This window comes from Salvelinus namaycush, chromosome 3 (genome assembly GCF_016432855.1).
Source record: "Salvelinus namaycush isolate Seneca chromosome 3, SaNama_1.0, whole genome shotgun sequence".
Lineage (NCBI taxonomy): Eukaryota > Metazoa > Chordata > Actinopteri > Salmoniformes > Salmonidae > Salvelinus > Salvelinus namaycush.
In genome coordinates, this window is record NC_052309.1 from 74,283,566 (window position 1) to 74,305,016 (window position 21,451).

A 21,451-nucleotide genomic window follows, 5' to 3' on the forward strand; every position below is an offset into this window, starting at 1 on the left:
TTCCATTCCATGTATGGACATTGGCAAATACATTATATTATTTGTCTTATTCAGCACAGGGCTGTAAGTCAAACGGGGTAATGATCGTTGACAGTTTCCGAAATTGGATTCTGTTTGCAGCACTAGTCAATTCATCCTTCTATTTGGTTTTGAGTGTTTTGGCCTTGTTTTATTCTGAGCCTAATTGAGAAATAAATCAAATGTAAGCAGGACTATGATTCTGAAATAATGAGATACTGTCGGTCTATACTCTCTGACTCCCCTATACCTTCTCCAACGAATATATGAGGGCTGTAGAAGTTTCATTAACTTTGAAAATGTTGTCCCACTTTATATTAAAGAGCCCATAAAGAGCCCATGAGCCCACTAAACATGGACTTAGTAATATGTGGGCAGGACAGGTAAGTTATAGCTATGTGGGCAGGACAGGTAAGTTATAGCTATGTGGGCAGGACAGGTAAGTTATAGCTATGTGGGCAGGACAGGTAAGTTATAGCTATGTGGGCAGGACAGGTAAGTTACTGCTATGTGGGCAGGACAGGTAAGTTACTGCTATGTGGGCAGGACAGGTAAGTTACTGCTATGTGGGCAGGACAGGTAAGTTATAGCTATGTGGGCAGGACAGGTAAGTTATAGCTATGTGGGCAGGACAGGTAAGTTATAGCTATGTGGGCAGGACAGGTAAGTTATAGCTATGTGGGCAGGACAGGTAAGTTATAGCTATGTGGGCAGGACAGGTAAGTTATAGCTATGTGGGCAGGACAGGTAAGTTATAGCTATGTGGGCAGGACAGGTAAGTTACTGCTATGTGGGCAGGACAGGTAAGTTATAGCTATGTGGGCAGGACAGGTAAGTTATAGCTATGTGGGCAGGACAGGTAAGTTATAGCTATGTGGGCAGGACAGGTAAGTTATAGCTATGTGGGCAGGACAGGTAAGTTACTGCTATGTGGGCAGGACAGGTAAGTTATAGCTATGTGGGCAGGACAGGTAGGTTATTACAAAAAAATGTTAACCTTTATTTAACTAGGCAAGTCAGTTAAGAACATATTCTTATTTTCAATGACGGCCTAGGAACAGTGGGTTAACTGCCTTGTTCAGGGGCAGAATGACAGATTTTTACCTTGTCAGCTCTGAGATTTGATCTTGCAACCTTTCGGTTACTAGTCCAACGCTCTAACCACTAGGCTACCTGCCGCCCCACTATGAGGGCAGGACAGGTAGATTACTATTATGTGGGGAGGACAGGTAAGTTATAACTATGTGGGCAGGACAGGTAGGTTATTACTATGTAAATCCAATATGTTTAGACACTTCAGTGGGAACCAAAAGAGATACATGGATGAAAATCTGTGGATAACAACTTTAACCCTTTTGTATCCCACACTCATATCCATACCTAATTGTACAAAAAACAATCAGATTGTAAGATATTGAGCCTGTTCCTTGGGTTTGGGCAAGTCTTCTGCTTCTAGTTTGCTGTCTTCTTTCGCAGGACAAAGTAGATTATACTGGAGATGAAGGTGAACGCAAAGGAGATCCAGGCCAGAATGAAGGAGTGGCCATACCAACCATCCGATTCATTCTTGTGAAAGATGTCTGTGTAGATGGAGGCAGCGATCATGATACACAGGCCTGGAGGGAGGGAGGGACAAACGTCAAGCAAAGACAGAACTAGTTGTTTAACAGGTTGAAGATTTAAAGTGTTTAGGGCAATACGTACAGGCTAGGAGCTGGAAGATGCCAGAGAAGGTGAATCTCTGTCCCTTTGACAGAGTGAAGAGCTGTCCCACAAACACAAACAGGCCAAGGGAAGAGAATATGCAGGCCAGAATGGAGCTAGCCTGCACTGCCTGGAGGTATTCTGTAGAGGGAGACAGAGACAGACACTGAGTAAGGACTATTTACAGAACAGACACACCCAGAAATCAACACCATATTAACGAAACAGTGTTGTGTCACGCTCTGAAATGCAGAGGTGAATGGGGCAGTTCTGATTTTTAGAAACACAATGAAAGTATTTTAAATCTGGAAAATTGTGTGCTAAGGAAAATTTATGAGAGGATTTAAGACGAGTTCATTTCATAGGTTGTAAAAAGGGTTTCTCAGCAATCAAATAAAACACTTTGAGAGATACAACATTGCTACATACATACATACTTTTGACCACACATTCACTAAAGGTCTACACACAGACTCAATGTATTTGTAATGCACTTTCAGTGTACGTACTCAAGCAAATCTGAACCTCCCCACCAGCCCCAACCCTGTCTCCGATCCTGCCACACCCTCTGTTCAGTTTCCTCTATGAGAAAATGGCATTGTTCTCCCTCGTTGGGCAATAGAGTGCTTACTGATCAATCATGCTTCACACTGACAGACACAGAGACAGGTTAGATGACAGGCTTAGTCTGGCAGTTGTTATGGAGCTCTACCCTGAATTCAACCAAACCTCCAGCTCAGTAAACCCACATCCTGGAGAAACTACACTGTTTCTGTGTGGCAAAAATGTATATCTTGGGGTGACTTGAGACAGAAAAAAAATGTTTAATTCACGTGTAGGTTGATATTTACATATACTGTATATCCAGGAGCAATGCTAATTTCCTTCAGTGCTGTTTTTTTTTTCACAAAATGTTTCATTACATTTTAGCTTAGCGGTTCAGCATGGCCCAGACTTACCATGAGGGTAGTTGCCGGGGAGATCGTTGGAGCTCCAGGTTACATTGGCCAGTATCCACCTGGCCCACACATCAGTGGACACGGTTTTTGTCATCCACCAGGCCTGGACAGGACAGAGAGGAGAGATAGTCAATGGACATCCACAGGTTCATGTGTTGTGTTCTAACATGCATTTGGATGTCCAGGCACAGGGATAGCAGTCAATGGGTTGAATGTACATCTGTGGAACGTAGCAGCATACCACAGCAGCCAGGTATGCTCCTCTCACTACGACAGGCCTTTTAACACTTACTGGAATCCCACGCATGAACAAGAGCATGTATATGCAGCCACATTGTTAACGATAACGCACAGGCAAACACACACACACAAACTCAGGGTGATGAAACACTGGCCAACCTGTTTGTCACCTATGTTCTTTCAGGGGTGAGAGTGAGCTCAGAAATGTAGTCCAGAACACCAAAGTAGAACACTGACAGAACAGCACCAAAGGCCTGAGCTGATGAGGGCTAACATAGCATGCTTTCATCTTTTGATTCAACACCCCACAGACATAGTGAAAGAGATGTGCACTCATGTGTAGCTTCACAGGCCTATGTCAACATGAAGAGAACTAAGTGGAGGAGGAGCAGTGGGGGATTACTTACATTGTCTATAGTTGCCGCTAGGAGGAGGATGATGCTGGTGAGGTGAAGGAGGAAGATTCCGGCTAGAAGAACCAACATGATGACTGAGAGAAAGACAGAACAAGCGAGAGGGAGAAAATATATATATTTTGTTAAAAGTTGGTCAAACACTTCCTCGTTCTATACCATATCAAATAAAGGGATACTGGGGGACACAGACACTGTCACGGGGCTTAACATGAGTGACAGGAATCAGATACTCTATTGTTTTGTACTCTTGCTGTACAGTGTCCTTGGGTTTCTTGAAAGTTGCTTCAAATCTCATGTATTTGTATTATTAAATATTATTAGATATGGATGTTGACAAAGGCTGCAATGTGAAGCTTGGCTTCAGCACTTTGAAACAGGCAGTCATTAATGATGAAAGGTCTGAGTCTGCACCCCCTCAGGGTGCGGCTTTATAACTCCTGATGGGTTATAGCCACACACACTAACAGAAATGGAGGGAGGCTTGATTAAAAAAATGAATCTAAAGGATTCAGAGGAAGAGATTTGAGATTGGTCAAGCCAGGTAGTGATAGCCCTGAGAAACAGAGAGTGAGAAAATCATAGGGATAAAGGGGGAAGCGTTGGCAGGAGATGAGTTGTAACTTGTTTGCAGCTTGCAACAAACTGCCACTCCTTAAAATAACTGCACAAAATACCTACTCCCCTGCCTGCCCCACCTCCCCCAAATAAACACATACACACACCTTAACCCAGGGGTTCTCAAAATGTATGGGGCCAGGGAACCCTTTTGTGATAGTAAATTCCTCATGGACCCCCCCCCCCCCTCATAATCAGAACACAACTCAAGTTAGATAATAATAGCATACAAGGAGTATTGCCATGACTTCAGCAGTGCATGGTCAGACAAACCAAGTTTTGGGCCCTAGGTTGGAACATTTTAAAGGCTTGCCTCTTGCCATCGGAGAGAAAATTTCCTACAAATCTACAGATTTTGTCATGTGGCAGAGAGATTTTTTGTTGTTGCAGCTTTTAAGCTAATATCCTACAATTCTACACATTTTTCTATGAGGCAGAGAGAAAAACTGCAGTTTTAAAGATTAAATTGCACTGCATTTATGTAAAAGTATTGTGGATGTGTAATTTTTTAATATATATTTTGAGATCTGGCTGCGAACACACTGCACGCCATTGTTAGTGGGTTTGAATGACCCCACTTTGAGAACCCCTGCCTTAACCAATTCAGATTAACTAGGCAGCTCAACTCAAAATATTGATAAACGATCTCAATTCACCAATTACAATGGCCATTATTTGATTTATTCATTCAGTAAAGATCATAAACAATACAAAAAAAGCTGAATGACTGTTTGAATGGCCATTGTCAGTAGAGAGAAGGCAAGATTGCTTGATGCTTGTTCTTCCTAAATACAATCTTATTGTGAGAACAACTCACGGATACACTTTAGAGTTCCTTCCCACCCCTACTACTGGCAATAGGGCGGCTTGGGATCTGGTGGGTGTGGAGAGAGCGAGGCGAGAGCCAGTCTGGAATGCAGAGAACCTCTCTGGGATAAAGGGCTGGTCTGGGTTGGGTCCAGACATGTGATCTACATCAACACTGACCACCCCAAGTTGTTTCCAGCCCACGTACACTTCAAAATGACTGTAATTGGGAACAAGTACTTCTTAGTTAGCTCAACTGTGTGTAAATATTTGAGTACACAAAAGATGGTCTGTGTAATTTCTCATATGAGAGCTTCTCATCTAAGTGCTGAAGCGACAAATAAAGAGGGAACTCGAGCTAGTCTTAGACAATTAAACCTCTGACTGTCTGAGCTGACAGCCGCTGAGGGAAGTTAAGCCCTGTTCTGTTATGTGAAGGAAATACAAAGTACACCCTATCTAACCTCAGCAGTTTGCCAGAGTCACAGAGAGTAAACACTGAATTCATGACAATCTCCATGCCTTCTAGGATAGAGCATAGTTCCATCATGCACTCAGCTATCTACCAGAAATTACAGGACAGGTTTCATGGGCTAAAGCGTGTGCATTATGAACTTGAACTAAATGTATACTTAAAGTTTCAGAATTGCAGTGCATTTGGATTTTCACCTTGTAATGTTTGTTTCAGAACCAGCTACCTGATCAATTACCTGAACACGCCCACACTGAACTTACCTGGCAAAGGAATAAACTACCAGTATCACTTGCACTACAAAAGACATGCTAGCTACAATTCTAACAAATTCACGCCCCTACTGACTGTGTGCAATTTTATTAGTCTTGAGAGTAATAAAAGAGGGTATGCATATAGGCTATTATGTAGGCTATTATATAAGCTATGTTCATTTAAAAAACACATGAAGAGCATGTCAAAGAGTTGAGAGTTCTGAAGGAGAAGACAAATGTTCAACTTACTTTTTGATGGTAGCCTTTCTGTTGAAGCCCAATTCCTTCTGCTCTCTACTTTCCAAATGTCAGACTCAGCCCTCGCCGCCAAGGAACGCACAAACACTCACAACCACACCTCCACCCACTTCCCTCCCTCTTTTCCTCGAGTCCACACCCCACCCAAATCTCTCGCTGCTTTTTTCTATCTCTCGCTCTCTCTCTGTCTGTCTCACATGCATGCAATTACCCAAAAGCCACTATTTCAACAACTTTGTGGTGGAGTATTTGTTTTTCATGTTCTAGCTATGTCTCTGTCACTCTGTCTATTTACGCCATTATATCCATGAGTACTCAGAGGAAGCACACTGACTCACCCACTGATGTTTGGGAAACTCCCAAAATATTGTCATGAATTCAAATCCCTGTTGCCATGGAGACTCTGTAGTAGCCAGAGCGACCACATTGTTGCTGTTGTATCTCCACACACTGACGTGGTGGGTGTAGTGTTTCTGCCTGATCCCCACCCACTCTCTCCATTCCCCCTCCAAAGTTCTCTCTCCGGGAGGATAGTCAGGATGAAGGAATGTAGTTGGTTGGGAGGGAGGGAGAGGAGGAGGTAACAAGTGCAAGTCATAGCCTGAGAGAGAGAAAGAGAGATTATGTGTTTGCATGAGAACGAGTGAGAGAAACCTGTTTCCCACTAGTTCAACTCATATTCACACTTGATTGATAGATATAGTGCACTATCTAGGACAATAGTCTGACAATATAAGTAGAGGGAAAGAAACCTACTTCTATTGACCTCTGCTGAGGTAATGTGCTACATACAGAGTGCTTCAGCAGCCTCAGGTGATGTCACAGGGTAATGATAGGGTTTCAGACATGTTTGGCCAAGTGACTCTCAGACCTCAAAGTATTATCCACCGGGCACGTCACATACTGGGTTATTGGTGGATACAGTTCCACAAACAGCATACCTCACTTGGGTCAAAGACAAGGAATGTGGAGTAACCTCTAAAGATGTACTGCGGACTCCCCACACCCAACACTGTGACTGTCACAAAGCCAATAGGATACACCCTAGCCCCTAGAGGGACAGGCAACTCAAATGCTGGGCCTCAAATATAGAAAAAGGCAGAGAGGGAATTTAGAAATGTTGTCTAGCCTGCCTCTTCCCACGGTGTATCGACAACACCTACCTGACAGGTGAGGTAAGCTAGCTTGGGTACAGTGTGGCCTGCTGCCTCTGGAAGCTGGTCCCGAGCTAGGCGGGGCCCCAGTGAAATTAACAAATAACATGCCTGTGTAGCTTTTGAAAGGACCAATGGGATCATTTCATCAACAATCAGCCCTTTGTGAATCAAAACTGGAAAAACCAGAGCCCATAAAGCAGGGGTGTCAAACTCATTCCACGGAGGGCTGAGTGTCTGCAGGTTTGTTTTTTTCTTTTCAATTAAGACCTAAACAACCAGGTGAGGGGAGTTCCTTACTAATCAGTGACCTTAATGAATCAGTCAAGTACAAGGGTGGAGTGAAAACCTGCAGCCACTCGGCTCTCTGTGGAATGAGTTTGACACGTGCCCTAAAGGCAGACTGGAACAGTTGTGATATTGTTTGAATTGAAGTGTTGTATGTACTGTATTAAGAATGTGTTCGCTCCTTCATATTCAAGGCAGATCCAAGGTGGGTCTACAGCGTGGCCGTGGCTCGCCTTGTGTGGGATGAGAAGTTAGAATGCGTGGGTTACTTCTGGGAGCGTTGAGAAAGACCGCGCAGCTTGTGACTCAACGCTGAGGAGCTCCCAGGGCCACTCACTGACAGAGTATTTCCACACGGCCGTGTGAAACAATTCCAGTGTCCACATGCCAAAGGGAGTAAGCGTGACCATAAGCACGTCGCTTTACAATGGTAAAATGATCTGCTGTGGTTAACTGTGTCATTGTCCCCGGTCTCTGCCTGTCTGAGTCTGTCTACAGCAACATGACTGTCCTGGATGTCTGATTGCTAGGTTTAAATTTAGAAAGACAGCAAGAGTATGTAGTGGATTTGCTGGGTAATTTTTAAAACTGTTTAATGAGTCAGAACAGATAATAGCCTGTATCAAAAACAGTGTGTTGAAACTCACCCTACCCAGTGTTGACTAACTGGGATGAGGCTATTGGGATCTCACTTATCCCTTCACTCCCACTTGTCGTTTGACTGGTTTCCTATACAGGTAAGTTACACACTGACGTCCTTGTGCCGTTGTAACACACAAACACACGATCACACCCTTCTGGCCCTCAGATTAATGTCATAGCCACACACATTCTGGTACACACACACACACACAGTGGAAGGTGAAAGGAGCTCCCTATCCTACAGGGAATACTACATGGATCAAAGGCGCAACTGGACCGTCTAATTCTATGCCTGCCAGTCAATGTTCCCTCTCATTTGTTTTCATCGCGTAGCAAGTTTCAGGTCTGCTGAAAGCAAAGTTGTGAAAATTCTGTGCAACTTCCGGTGTGCGTTTACTGTGAACACCGAGAATGTACCTGCTTTAAGTTAGTTCTAACAGTGGTCAAGTAGGCTACTGTGGCTATTTGATCATAATGTAGGCCTACCAGAGTGGCCTACCATCAAAAACAATGGAGAGAATGCATCACATAACATTTTAATATGGTAATAGCTGTTCTATCATTCAGCCTACAGTAGCAGCCAATGTATGGTGTTCAATATAGGCCTACATTCCATGAGACTTTTGAAAAAAATATGCAGGGCTTGACATTAGCCTGTTTATACACTTGTCCTTGTGTTTTTTGATGCAAGAAACCACTTTACAGAATAAAATTCATTATTATTCTCATCCCATTATTACAGAGAATCAGACACATTTTGCTACCCTCTGCCTATTGGCTACTTAGCTTATTCAAGCATGTCTCAAAATACAACACCGCCCCTTTAAGACCAAAAAAGCTTTCAAAGATGTCTAGAAATGTACACGTTTTGTGCTCTTGTAGGAAGCAATCACTCCCCCATTGCTGAGTACAAATGATCTATAACGGGGCTAATAACTCACTAACTAGCAAAGGATATGAACAAATGTACACGTCGCTACATGCAGTTCTCGCTTTGATCTGTATGCGTGAATACAGTCTAGTTCAAAGTGAACGGCACAGATCCATATATGGCAATGGTCTATTTGCATATAGGACTACTGCAGCTCTGATTGGTTATGGCACACTGGTCTGTGTAGAGTAGGGGCCTGAGTCATGCATGTCAATGCGATAGAATCCGACTCCGATGCTTTCTGCCTACAACAAAATCTCTTGCATAGTTCGTTTTGCATACTAAGTCTTGTATAGTTCATTTTGTTTCGGTATGTTGCATTGAAAGTGGCTAATATTGCGTTGATTTGATCACAATTGCCACAGTATAGGGAAACAGTGATCGTGTTAACTAAGGGGGGAAACTCTAGAAAGTTGAGTGAAAATTAATCTCGTGCTTCTCTGCTCGCTGATATTTATTCTGCATGGCAGTCCCGGGGAGCTGCACGCCCGCACACGCGCTCACAGTTTAGAGGGAGCATTGCTGCCAGTTGAAGGATGCTACTCCCATGATCTCCATGTTGTGGCATGCTCCTTCCACATACATTATTCTCTGTAATGTGCAAGTAATTCACAAGCAAGATCAAGCCCCTTGAAACAGCCCAGGTGCAGCTACCACCCATATTAGTGTAGTGAGGGCTGCTAAATCTGGTCACTCCCTCCATTAGAGGTCCCAGGGACACAATTCGGGCAGAAAGATTCAAGAGGAAAGTGTAAAGTAGTAGGGGTCTGTGATTATGTGATAAACCTGGTAAGCCACTGGAGAGCCAGCCAAAGTAAGAGACGTATGAGCCTAATTAAGGTGGAGCAACATTCAGGTCAGCCAGGTGCCATCATAGGTCAGCCAGAAACAGATAGAGTTGGACTAGGTCCTAGGACATATACATCAATGTGATTTTATGCAAGCCTCAACTAAATGATATCATTATGCACAGAGTACATGGACATCCTGTGATTTGTGTTACCCTTTACGTGACCAGAATTAGAATGCCATTTTAATTGCTCTGTCATTATCATTTTGGTTTCATGAGATTATATCTACTTTTGCATAACACTAATTTCCCTGGGGACGATGGGGACAGTGATCAGTTGAGGCCTGTAAAGGCAAAACTATGGCAGTCTGTGGTTCCTTTAGATTCGTCTGGGGTTTCTCAATGCTCCCCACGTTTAAAAAATACAACAGTTTCCTATACAATACTACAGTACTTACTATAGAATGATAAACTGTATTATACTGTAGAATACTATACTGTAACTGTAGTATCCCTCGATAATGTGTAGTACTTACTATATAATGTTGAAGTATACTGTAGAATACTATAGCAAATACTCAATATTATCCCCCCAAAAAACACTGTAGTAAATATTACAGTAATGCCCGCAAAAAATAAGTGAGAAACCTACATGCCAAGTACAGACCAACCTGATCCCTACAGATTATAGAAAAGAGTAGAAGCTCTGAGCGATCCGTTCAGACCCCAGTCCTACTATCTAAAGGTTATGGAAAATGTGATCTTTTAGTATTTCTCCAGTAGGTTTCCTGAAGGAGAAAGCCTCCACGTCTAAGATAATAAAACAAAAACACTATAGTAAGCTAAATACTACAGTAATGTCTACAAAAACACTACAGTAAATACTACAGTATACTACAGTCCACAAAAACACTACAGTACATACTACGGGCCACAAAAACACTACAGTAAATACTACTGTATACTACAATCCGCAAAAGCACTACATAAATAACTACAGTTTATACTACCATTTTCTTTTACTACCGTATTTATACTATAGTTAACTGGATCGAATCCCTGAGCTGACAAGGTAAAACATCTGTCGTTCTGCCCCTGAACAAACCCACTGTTCCCCGGTAGGCCGCCATTGTCAATAAGAATTTGTTCTTAACTGGCTTGCCTAGTTAAAAAATTGTACCAAAAATAATATATACTACAGTGTACTACAGTAAATACTCCAAAAACACTACAGTGAATAATACAGTAAAGTCCGCAAAAACACTACAGTGAATATTATAGTATTTATACCATAAAATACTATAGTATTTTTTCATGTGGGTCCCTGCAAGGGGAATTCCAACAGGTCTTAAAGCAGTCTGTTGTTTTTTTAAGAAGAAAAAGTCAACTGTCAGGGATAGCTTTAAGGGACATGAAGCCCAATGTACTAACAGAAAACAGATAAGAAATGTAACCGCTAGTTGTTTTGGTTGTTCCAGCAACTGTTTACATTCAATAAAAAAAATCCTGATATTTAGTGGAGCTGCCCGTTTCCATGGTGACTGGTCAGGGTTTTATTCTTGATCCACTCCCTCTCTGTCACTTCCACCCTGTGGTTCTTTTTTTAGATCTCACATTATTGCTACATTTCACTTAGTTTGCACATGATCTACCCTCCTCCTCCTTCTCTGACTGTTTTGTCCCTCCTTTTCCTGCTCAGCCCTCGTTTACCACCCCCTCTCCCTCTTTTCTCTCAATGAAATCCAGACATACATATTTTTTGCTTTGAAAAGTTGAAAAGAAAACAACTCCTGACTGTTGGTAGCTAGGCAACTCACAATGAGTCATCACTCTGCCTCGCCCATCAACCCCCTCTCCTCCCCTGTACACTCTCTTCATGTAGCCTATTGAATAGTGTGGTTCGGTTAGACAGTGTACATTATGCTCAGTTTCAATGAAATCCCTCTGTTACTTACGGGTCCTTCTTGAATATTACAGTAGTTAGTATGCAGATGCCTGATAAAAGAGGAAAGTACAGTGGAATTTGTTTTTGTTTTTCACTGTCACTCTTAGGCCTACTGCTGTCCGTACAATTCATGCCACTGTAATATTTGGTTGATAATGATCAACATTGATGTTGCCAAGTGGTGGCACAGTGTCACTATGACAATAATAGCAATGGTTATAGTGATGATATTACAAAGGAAACACTAAATAAAATCCCTATGATGCACAAATTTGCTAGATTATTCCAAGTTGATTTCAGGGAAATTTCCACACAAAAAATATCCCAACTTGTGCCATCCAAGAATGAGAAACCTACATGCCAAGTATAGATCATATGTTGTGTTCCCCACAGGTTACAGAAGAGAGCAGAAGAGCTGAACTATCGGTTCAGGCTCCAGTCCTACCTACATAAAGGTTATGGAACATTTGCTCTTTTAGTATTTGTCCAGCAGGTTTCCTCAAGGAGAAAGACCCCACTTCTATGTCAAAGATACAAAAACAATACAGTGAAGTAAATAATACACTACTCTGCTAAAACACTACAGTGAATACTATAGTATATAAATATAGCAATACTGTAGTATTTATACCATAGTATACTATAGTATTACGTCATGTGGGTTGGTACAAAAGCAGGTTCCCTAACCCATCATACATTCAAAGGTGAAACTTGATGAGGGTCAGGTTCCCCTCTCAGCAATTGCTGGTTTATTTTCCTACCATAATAACAAAGCAAAGTTATAGGAAATGCGTTTGGTTACTTGGCCATACCAGGGTAAGGGTGGAATGGTCAGAGGCTCCTCGGGGGAAGTGGAGAATTCAATGTGTGCTTTGACTTGTATGACAATACCACCCTCTTGTGGAGAGAAGAGAGCCTGTCATCTCTAACGTATTGTGGTTAAGTTTCAACTTGACTTTTATTATGGTAAATTATATAGCAAACCTGTAATTATATACCCCTGTAGAAATGACAAGCATAATTGGAATCAGCATGCCATTGTTGAGACTAATTACCAATTAAGACTACTTGAGGTTGAATCAGTGAACACATGTGGTGCTTGCGGGAACATTCAAAATATACCTTTCCCTTTTGCCTCGTCCCAGTGTGTTGATGCACGTTGAGAAACAATCATATTGGCAATGTATTTTAAACAGAAAGGTTACGGTATCCTCCTACTTTACATTCTAACAATCACTCAGTATCTGCGAGGTCAGGCTCACGATTCGACAGGTAAAATAATAATCCACACACCTGTTGAGTTCACAGAATCCACACAAAATCCTCTTTCAAGCGACAGTGTATCCCGTAATGATAAACTGACTCAATACATCCCGACCTCAAAGACCAACGTCAGTCAAACAAACCAGTCAAGAATCCGCGTAGAAATGCCAGCGCGAAGACAGCTCCACGAGACCAAGCCAGGTGAAATTGGTGAATCATACGAAAACGTGCGAAAATATAAATTATCTCAGGACTTTGAAGAATTGAACAGATCACGACTTTCCGGTAGAAAACGAATGGTGGTATTCAATGATAAGAACGGCAAGTACCATGCCAAACAACACGAGGAGAAGCATTCGGAAGATTTTCCATTTAAATCATATAGTAATATCGATTGCAATCAAGGCAAAATTCTGAATTTACATCGTGGAAAGTTTTCCATCACAGGAAACGATGAGAACCACTCACAAATGGCCTACCACTCAGATTCACTAACTCCAGGTAAGCTATAGGTGGGCTCTGTTTGTCATGTAGCCTATTCTACCATTCAACTTGTTCAGTTTGACTAGCCACGTATTTCTTTGCTCAAAATATGCATAATAGGCTAATGTTATGTCTGTTTTAGGAGTGCGTGCAGGAAAGATCAGAGTTCGAGGTGAGAGAGCGAAAGCAGAGAGCTGGATGAGAATGGAGCCAGAGGTAGAATGTGGAGATGAGACTATGACCCTCACTGTCAGAGGGAGAAGAGCCCTACATCTGATAGTAGACAGAGGTAAGCCGGACAGTGACCTATCCCGTTGATCATGACTCTCAGTTCCGTTACACATCAGTCATTGGATGGTGTCTTCTGTACAGGGGAGTTTTTATTTGATTATATATATTTTTTTTAAGAGTCCTGACGCTCGGTCTGAACATTAACTCACATCGCTTGGGGTAGGGTTTTGGAAGCAGAAGGACCTTCCTTATCTTTTATATAAGCAAGACATCATTTTATATCAAGTTAAATTGATACACACCTTTTATAGAGTTAGGGTTCCACAGCCTAGACGTAACATAGTAAGTGTAAATCTGGGACACTAAAATTAGTTTGCTATAGTTACATAAAACAGAAGGTCACTTAATAACCCTTTAACCTTAATCCCTAACCTAGCTAATATTAGCCATTTTTTTCTACAAATAAATACATACCATATGAAATGTAGCATATCATACTAAATGGAGTGTCACTGATTTACGTACAGAATAATACGGAAGACAGTGGACTACTGTGTTAATTAGCTATCTGCGTCTCTGAACACCTTTGTGTAAATGGAAGACGGACGCCACAAACTTGAGTCGTCACCAAAAAATACTATTGTCTGCAACTGTGTTAAAAACAGTGTACAGTATTTTCATTTATGAAATGATTTTGACCTGATATGAAAGTAGAGGGATTTATGTTTCTAGAAACATACTGCAATTGAGAATTGATTCCTGTTTTAGATGGAGTATTTGACTATTTTGGCTTCCAGAGCCAATTCGCCTTTAAACAGAACATGTAAAGTCCTTGGAATACAAGGAGTAAAGTTAGGCTCCTTTAGTCCATTATTGGGCTAAGTCTGACCACAAGGAGTGTGGGTGTGAATGATGCATAAGCTGTAGGCTATTCTATTCATTTGTCCTCTTGCCTTTAGCGAATGCCTCTGCTGTCCCCCTGGCTCAACTACCCTCTCAATGTGGCTACTCTGTCGAGTCGACATGGCGAGACCTGATGTTTGTGGTACCTTATAATGCCTGTCACGTCAAGCAAGAAGTGGTAAAGTAGCACTCACCCCCCTCTCCCCTGCTTAACAGTAACTTGATGTCCATAGTCACAATCTATTCTCCGAACTTGTCAGACTGGCAGGTCAAAACTGTTCCGTGACTGTCACTCTGTCAACATAAAAGCTTTTTCTATTGTTCTTCACACACCATTATTCACTCCTTTCCTGTGGGCTGCGGTGCTGCTGACAGGATGGTAGTTATGTGTTGCCTCTGATCTGGAGAGGGACCCCCGTGAAGATGTCCTGCCCAGTGTCCCAGGCCCTGGCCCCCTCCTCCCTCTGCTGCTCGTCTCAGGGAATGACTGTCAGACTGCAAGTTCATGGAGCCAAAGAGGAGCTCAGAGTCAAGGGTAAGTGCGGAGTTGTATAATTTATCACAATTGTACACAGCCTGCACACTATGGCTGCTGAACAGACTGATTTAGAGGCATAATTTGGACTGAATCCAATGTTTCTGTAACTATATTTCTACTGCTATGATGAGTTTGTGGGGCTACTGTCAGGTCTGTATGTGAGCTGTGTTGGTTTCCCCCTGCAGTTAGAGGAAAATGGATGCCACTGCTTTCGCTGGCCCTGCAGTGTGGCTACAGTATGGACAGGCAACATAGAGAGCTGCTCATATCTGCACCCTTCACTGCCTGTGGGATCACATCAAAGGTGAGCCATGGCACTCCTATTGAGCTATGACTTGGGATGGAAATGATGACTCAGGGCTACTTGACTGTCCTTTTTGCTTTTACATGAAATTTGCTAAAACAATTTCTTTGCTTAATAATGTTGCATTTTACACTGAGTGAACAAAACATTAGGAACACCTGCTCTTTCCATGAGACTGACCAGGTGAAAGCTATGATCCCTTATTGAGGTCACTTGTTAGATCCACTTCGATCAGTGTAGATGAAGGGGAGGAGATGGGTAAAATATAATTTTTTAAGCCTTGAGACATGGATTGTGTGTGTGCCATTCAGAGGGTTGAATGGGCAAGACAAGAGATTGCAGTGCCTTTGAACGGGGTATGGTAGTAGGTGCCAAGCACACCGGTTTCTGTCAAGAACTGCAACGCTGCTGGATTTTTCATGCTCAAAAGTTTCCTGTGTGTATCAAGGATGGTCCACCACCCAAAGGACATCCAGCCAACTTGACACAACTGTGGGAAGCATTGGAGTCAGCATGGGACAGCATCCCTGTGGAACGCTTTCGACACCTTATAGTCCATGCCCTGAAGAATTGAGGCTGTTCTGAGAGAAAAAGGGGGTGTAACTCAATATTAGGAAACATGTTACTAATATTTTGTACACTCAGTGAAATGATCATTTCCCCACCTAACTGAAATAATGGACTTTTTCTTCCAGGATGGAAAATACACTCTCTCTCTTCAAATAGGAGAGAAAGCCGTCACACTGGCCTGTCCTTCTCTGCCTGACCAAGTAATACAACCCCTCCGACCTGCAGCAGATTTCCCCCATTATGCAACTATGGGCCCAACAAACTCAGTTTCCTCAACCCTGCTGTCTAACCCTTCTTCCATTACCCTGTCTTACCCAGTGCTTCACCCATCCTTCCCATTCAATCCCCTGCCCACATTGCCCCCTGATCAGCCTCCCAGCCCTGGTATCCATGTTACTTCTCCCTTGACTACAGGCCCCTCTGTCCATCCTCCCCTGGCTGAGCATCTTCAGGCCTACCCATTCTATCAGTATTACTACCTCCACACGATGCCCCTCAGTGAGTCATACCAGTCACCCCTCTCCTCTAGTCCCCCCTCTCAACTCCCAACTACAGGCCCCACTGAGTTGAAGCCAGGCCACACTCCTGTCCCAAGCCACCCCAACTACAATAACCCCCATGTTACTCAGTATTCTTCCACTACAGCTGGTCATCCAGTTCACTCTGAAGCCCCCACTCTCCGAACCCCTGAGTATACTCTCCACCCATACTACCACAACTACCATCACCCCAACATCCCTATGCTTGAGCCACCTCAAGGGCTCAGTCCAGGTGCCAAGACGGGTACTTCCACCAATGGTCCTCAGGTTGAACCACCTGCCCCTCACACCCCTAACCCGATCTTCCGGGTGTTTCCACACTACTACCTCTACCACCCCAAAGTGCCTCCCTATAACCCACCCCAACGCCCTCAGCATATTACCCCTGCCTCTCACTCCTCTACTCTCCCGGTTAGCAGTTCACAAACATACCGTAGAACTCCTGTTTCTCATGTGCCTCACCCTCCACCCTATCCTCACTACTACACTCCACAAACACCCAGTGGTGAAGTCAAGAGATCCCATCACCCTGATGACCCTTTTATTCATCTTCAACCTTTGAAACATATCACTTCCCCTAACTCATCTCCCACCTTAACAGAGATCCCATTCTACCAATACACTCTTAATTTTCCCTACAAGCCTCCATCGATCCAGAAACATAGAATTGGTCTCCAGACCAACAATCCCTCTAGACCCATGGACGAACATCCTCCAGTTGTCCCATCTCCCCCTGCATCGTCTCCTGATCAGAGTGGAAAGTCACTCCCTCATGGTCACCTGAAATGGCCTCCACAACAGCAACCCTCCAATTCACACACAGCCCAGAGCCTGTCTACTAGTTCTACCTCTGTTGCCCATGCTGCAACCCAACATCTTCTCTTTCCAAACTTCCCCCCGTTGTACTACCCTCATCTCAAATCACCCATCAGCAACCCTCAACAAGAACAAAACCCTGTTACTGTCCTCCCCACTGCTCCGCCTGCATCCTCTTCAACCTCTACTCCAGCATCTGGCCATCCAGTTTATCCACACTACTACGATCACCCATACTATTACTACTCAATGCCTTATGATCCATACAGATTACCCCAGCCTGTAGATCATGCATCTTCTGCCCCATCTAAAGGAGCTCCGACTCCTCCACCTCAGACCTCTGCTCCTCACACTATGGAAACCTATATATATAGGGCTGGTTCTCACCAACCAGCCCTTTCATATGACTATGCCCAGGCCAAAATGCCTATCCAGATTACTACCCAACCTCGGCCTACTCCTTCTGCCACTAACAGTCCTCAAACCCCCACTCCAACCCCAGAATCTACAACTCCTGAAATCCCACCTTTTCCCTTTGACCCTTACTACTACTACTACTACTACCATCCTGGAATGTCCATCTACAACCAGGACCAAAGCTATGATCCCAGTACACACGCCAAAAAGACATCAGGGGCTCAAGCTCCCCTAGATTCTGACCATTATAGAAGAGGAAGTTTTGCCCGCACTCCTGTGGCGAGTCCAACCCATGCACCCCATCCTACCAAAAGCCCCATGCATAACCCCTCACACCATCACATCATTCATCCACAACCTTCAACCATTCCTTCCCCTCATCGTCCCAACCCAGGGCCCCCTGGAGATCTGTCAGACACAGTGATGAAAGGTAAGTCTTCATCTTTAATATTTCTACTGTATGTGTGAACTGCACCACTATTGAAAGGCTATGTGGTTGTCTCATATCAGTGCATGCACTATAAAGAGCCACAAGAGGGCACTTCACCTCTACTAGGTGATCCTGGAGACCACAGTGTAATTGGTTTTACTTCAGTATCAAATATCCACTTCTTTCTTAAGTAGAAGTTCATAAACCTGGTTTGTCACACCAGTACCATTTCCTTTTCCTCCATCCAGACCCTGGTTTCAAGGCTGATACACACACACCCTGTGGCTTGTCCAACCAGGACTGTGATGGCTCCTTAGGTTGCTGCTCTTACCTTGTGAATGGTTAGTCTCTCGACCTCAAGCTACTGGTCTTGGTGTTGCTATGGAGAAGCCGTAACAGTTTGGTGTTTCGCCGACATCAAAACACGTCCCAGTGGAAGATCTAAGATAGGAGGAGTGGAAGTAGTCTTCCAGCGTGTCCAAGGCCATGTGCACATGCTTGGTATTTCGGGAATGTCAGCTTTCGAACTGCTTTGCTACTCATTAGTTTACACAATGTGCTGATTGTGTCTTAGGTCCTCAGGCTGTCTGTGTGTGTCAACCCTCAGAGTGTACATCGGGGCGTCAATTTGTCTTTGCGGTCCCTGGCTCTCTGGTGGACCCCACGGTCTCCCTTCCCCCTCTACCTGCGGACAGTCACGTGTCCTGCACCCCCCAGAGGATGACCTCTGACCTGTACAGTGTACCCCTGGATGGCTGTGGAGTGCACATATACGTAAGTTACTGTACACTTGCTACTCAACATCCTTGTATAACTGTTCAACATATTACCCGTGTGTAATTATTTAGCATGTTATAGTTTGATGCTCCTTCTTTTGACCTGTTGCTCATGTCTGTTTGGCTAGGAGGATGGTCAGGCCATGGTCCACTTGTTGGAGTTCAACGCTCTACTTTCCACACAACATAAACACAGCACCACGTCTGAAGACTCACCTGTCCGGTAAAGCCATTTTACTACGAGAACAAATGGTTCAAATCCCTAGCAAATGTATTTCATTATTTTTCCCAGAAGTTACCATTTGAATGCTAATGCTTTCAAACCATGACGATGAACCTGCAGTCCTTTAGTACAGATGGGATGAGATTACAAATCGGTGTAGAGTTAGTGTAACATGAGCTTGTCTTCTGTGTAGGTTGATGGTGGAGTGCAGGTCTTCTCCTGGTTCTCTCGGAAGGGTGAAGTACCAGGTGATGAACACCACCCCTAGCCCCCCTGTCCCCACTCAGGGCTCATTGGCTGTCCAGCTACGAATCGCTACAGGTAGGACTGTATAAGTAATGAAACCTTCAGGAGTAGCAGCAGAGCTATGTAGGACTCTGAGGAGTGGGTTTTATCATACTGTATCTGCCAACTAACCACTTACCCTCTCCATGTTTACCTCTGCCTGTAGATGAGCACTACAGCAGCTTCTACCCAGAAAAACATCGACCACTCAGTCTACTTCAGGGGCGACCTCTGCACCTGGAGGTGGGTCTGCTGAGCCCCCCAGACATGGACCCTGGCCTGGTGCTCCTGGTGCACTACTGTCTGGCCTACCCAGACACACCATGGGCCCGCTGGCTGCTCATCTATGATGGGTAGGTTGTTCCACTATAGTTCCTGTTTGTTTACATGCAACAGCACAGAGAAAGCACTTCATAGCTGCATGAAATATCCATATTCTGTAGGTTTTTCCACAGAACCTGCTGCTCAGCTCCACTAAATAACTGTCCATATAGTGAACAGGCAGTTATTTTGTCTGAAGAAAACCTCCACGTTGTTTTGTCTCGTTTTTCAGCTGTCCCAGCCGTGGTGACTCCCAGGCTCCTCCCCCACCACCTGCCCAACCCCGTCACACCCGGAGGCTCACAATCACCACCTTCCAGTCTTTACCCACAGGAAGTCCCTCCCACCTGGAGGACCAGGAGGTCAGTTTCAGCCAATGGTGTCACATTATAGACAGTGTTTGATACAGTACTGTCTGGTCAGTGCATTTGAATGTGTTGTCCTGTCCTCATCCACAACAGATTTACTTCATGTGCTCCACGGAGGTATGCTCCCCAGCAGACGGGGACTGTATTGAGGGCTGCTTCAGTTTAGAGTTGAATTAACACTCCTATAATGGTTTGGACAATTGTGAGCACAAGGTAGGAGTATAAACCATCCATTTCTTGAAGTTACTAAAATGTACTGTATTAATACTGTAGTGCTCAAATGTACTTGTTTCTTACAGTATTCAACTTGACATGTATTTGTTACATTAACTGTTATTCATTTGTAGGACCAAAGCTGGACAACTGAACAAATTAAATACACATTTACTCAATGATTTTGTTTTTCTCCAGCACTTATTCAGTCATGCAGTAAGCACAATGACATCAGACAAGGAAGAAAAAAAGAACTTTATTTTACCAAAAATCTCCACATTTGGTGCCAAGTTGCACAGTCAGTAGTATTAGCTTGTAACAGAACATAAGCGGTTCTCACAGTGCAAAAAAAGCATTGGAAATTGTAGTTCTCATAAAATAAGACTTCCTACAAGACACTTGACCTGGTTAAGTACACCATTTGGCCCACTCCTGCCTGACACGGCCTGCATTTATAGGGCAACACTTTGGCTAGTGTACCAAGCCACTCCATATGAAGTGTTTATTCTATCACACTCAACAGCCTCCAGTACAACTGCTGCTTGACGGGGCATTCAGGGAGATATGATTCCCAAGAGCAATAAGGTTCTAAGTTTCACATCCGCTGCGATTGGAGTGACTCAACATTACAAGGAAATGTATCCCAGTTGCATACATTAGTTTGCTTATAAAAAACAGTTGTTCATAAGCTAGAAATTGGCATCAAAGTAATAAGTCAAGCAAACAGAATGTTAGAGCCATATTTAAGGATCCCTGACTCAACTTTGCATATGATATCATCCCACGTCAACATCCAAACATGGAATGAAGAAATCAGTCTTTCATATCACCTCAGGGTGTACAAGTGGAGTTGGGGGATTAGTATTGTGTAGAATGATTAGATGTTATTAATAAATGTACTTAATTTGGCATAGAGAACCAACTACGGATTAATCCAGTTTGCAGTTAAATCCTCGTAAATTAATTTCATAACAGTCTTAAGATCATGTTAAGATGCTAATTCTGTCAGCAGTACATTGATATTTAAACTTTGAAACTTGTAAAAGTATTGCAACACAAACATGATTCTAAACTGATGTGATTACAGGGAAAGGTGATGTTGGACAGTGCGTCACTTGTCTGATTACAGCAGTGCCCTCATTCAATGCTCTGTATGACTACCTTAATAAAATGGTCCCTTTCATGTAAGCAGCATTAATGTCAGCAAGAGCAGCTATATACATTCACTAATATTTGGTAACAGTGATTTTATTTTTTTTAATGAAGATTAAGGACTAC

The 21,451-nt window shown here is 43.4% G+C and overlaps 1 protein-coding gene and 2 non-coding genes across 4 annotated transcripts; 2 read left to right on the top strand and 1 right to left on the bottom strand.

Annotated features, from left to right (window-relative positions):
• Positions 1–1,106: 1,106 nt before the first annotated feature.
• Positions 1,107–6,185, bottom strand: LOC120044581 (epithelial membrane protein 2-like). Of its 2 annotated transcripts, none has more exons than XM_038989246.1 (5): positions 6,082–6,185; positions 3,329–3,411; positions 2,682–2,784; positions 1,723–1,863; positions 1,107–1,634 (listed from the first exon to the last, which is right to left on the bottom strand). In XM_038989246.1, exons 2-5 carry the CDS (start codon positions 3,404–3,406, stop codon positions 1,471–1,473), a joined length of 486 nt encoding a protein of 161 aa, XP_038845174.1. In that variant the 5' UTR covers positions 3,407–3,411; positions 6,082–6,185; the 3' UTR covers positions 1,107–1,470. The 2 variants fall into 2 exon arrangements, with proteins under 2 accessions (XP_038845174.1, XP_038845173.1); XM_038989245.1 differs by lacking the exon at positions 6,082–6,185 and adding an exon at positions 5,735–5,828.
• Positions 6,186–10,301: 4,116 nt separating this feature from the next.
• On the top strand, positions 10,302–10,354 carry LOC120045219. The gene has a single exon (XR_005476651.1). It is a non-coding gene; the product is annotated as a U7 small nuclear RNA (small nuclear RNA).
• Positions 10,355–11,954: 1,600 nt separating this feature from the next.
• Positions 11,955–12,010, top strand: LOC120045211. Its single transcript, XR_005476644.1, has one exon. It is a non-coding gene; the product is annotated as a U7 small nuclear RNA (small nuclear RNA).
• The last annotated feature ends 9,441 nt before the right edge of the window (positions 12,011–21,451 follow it).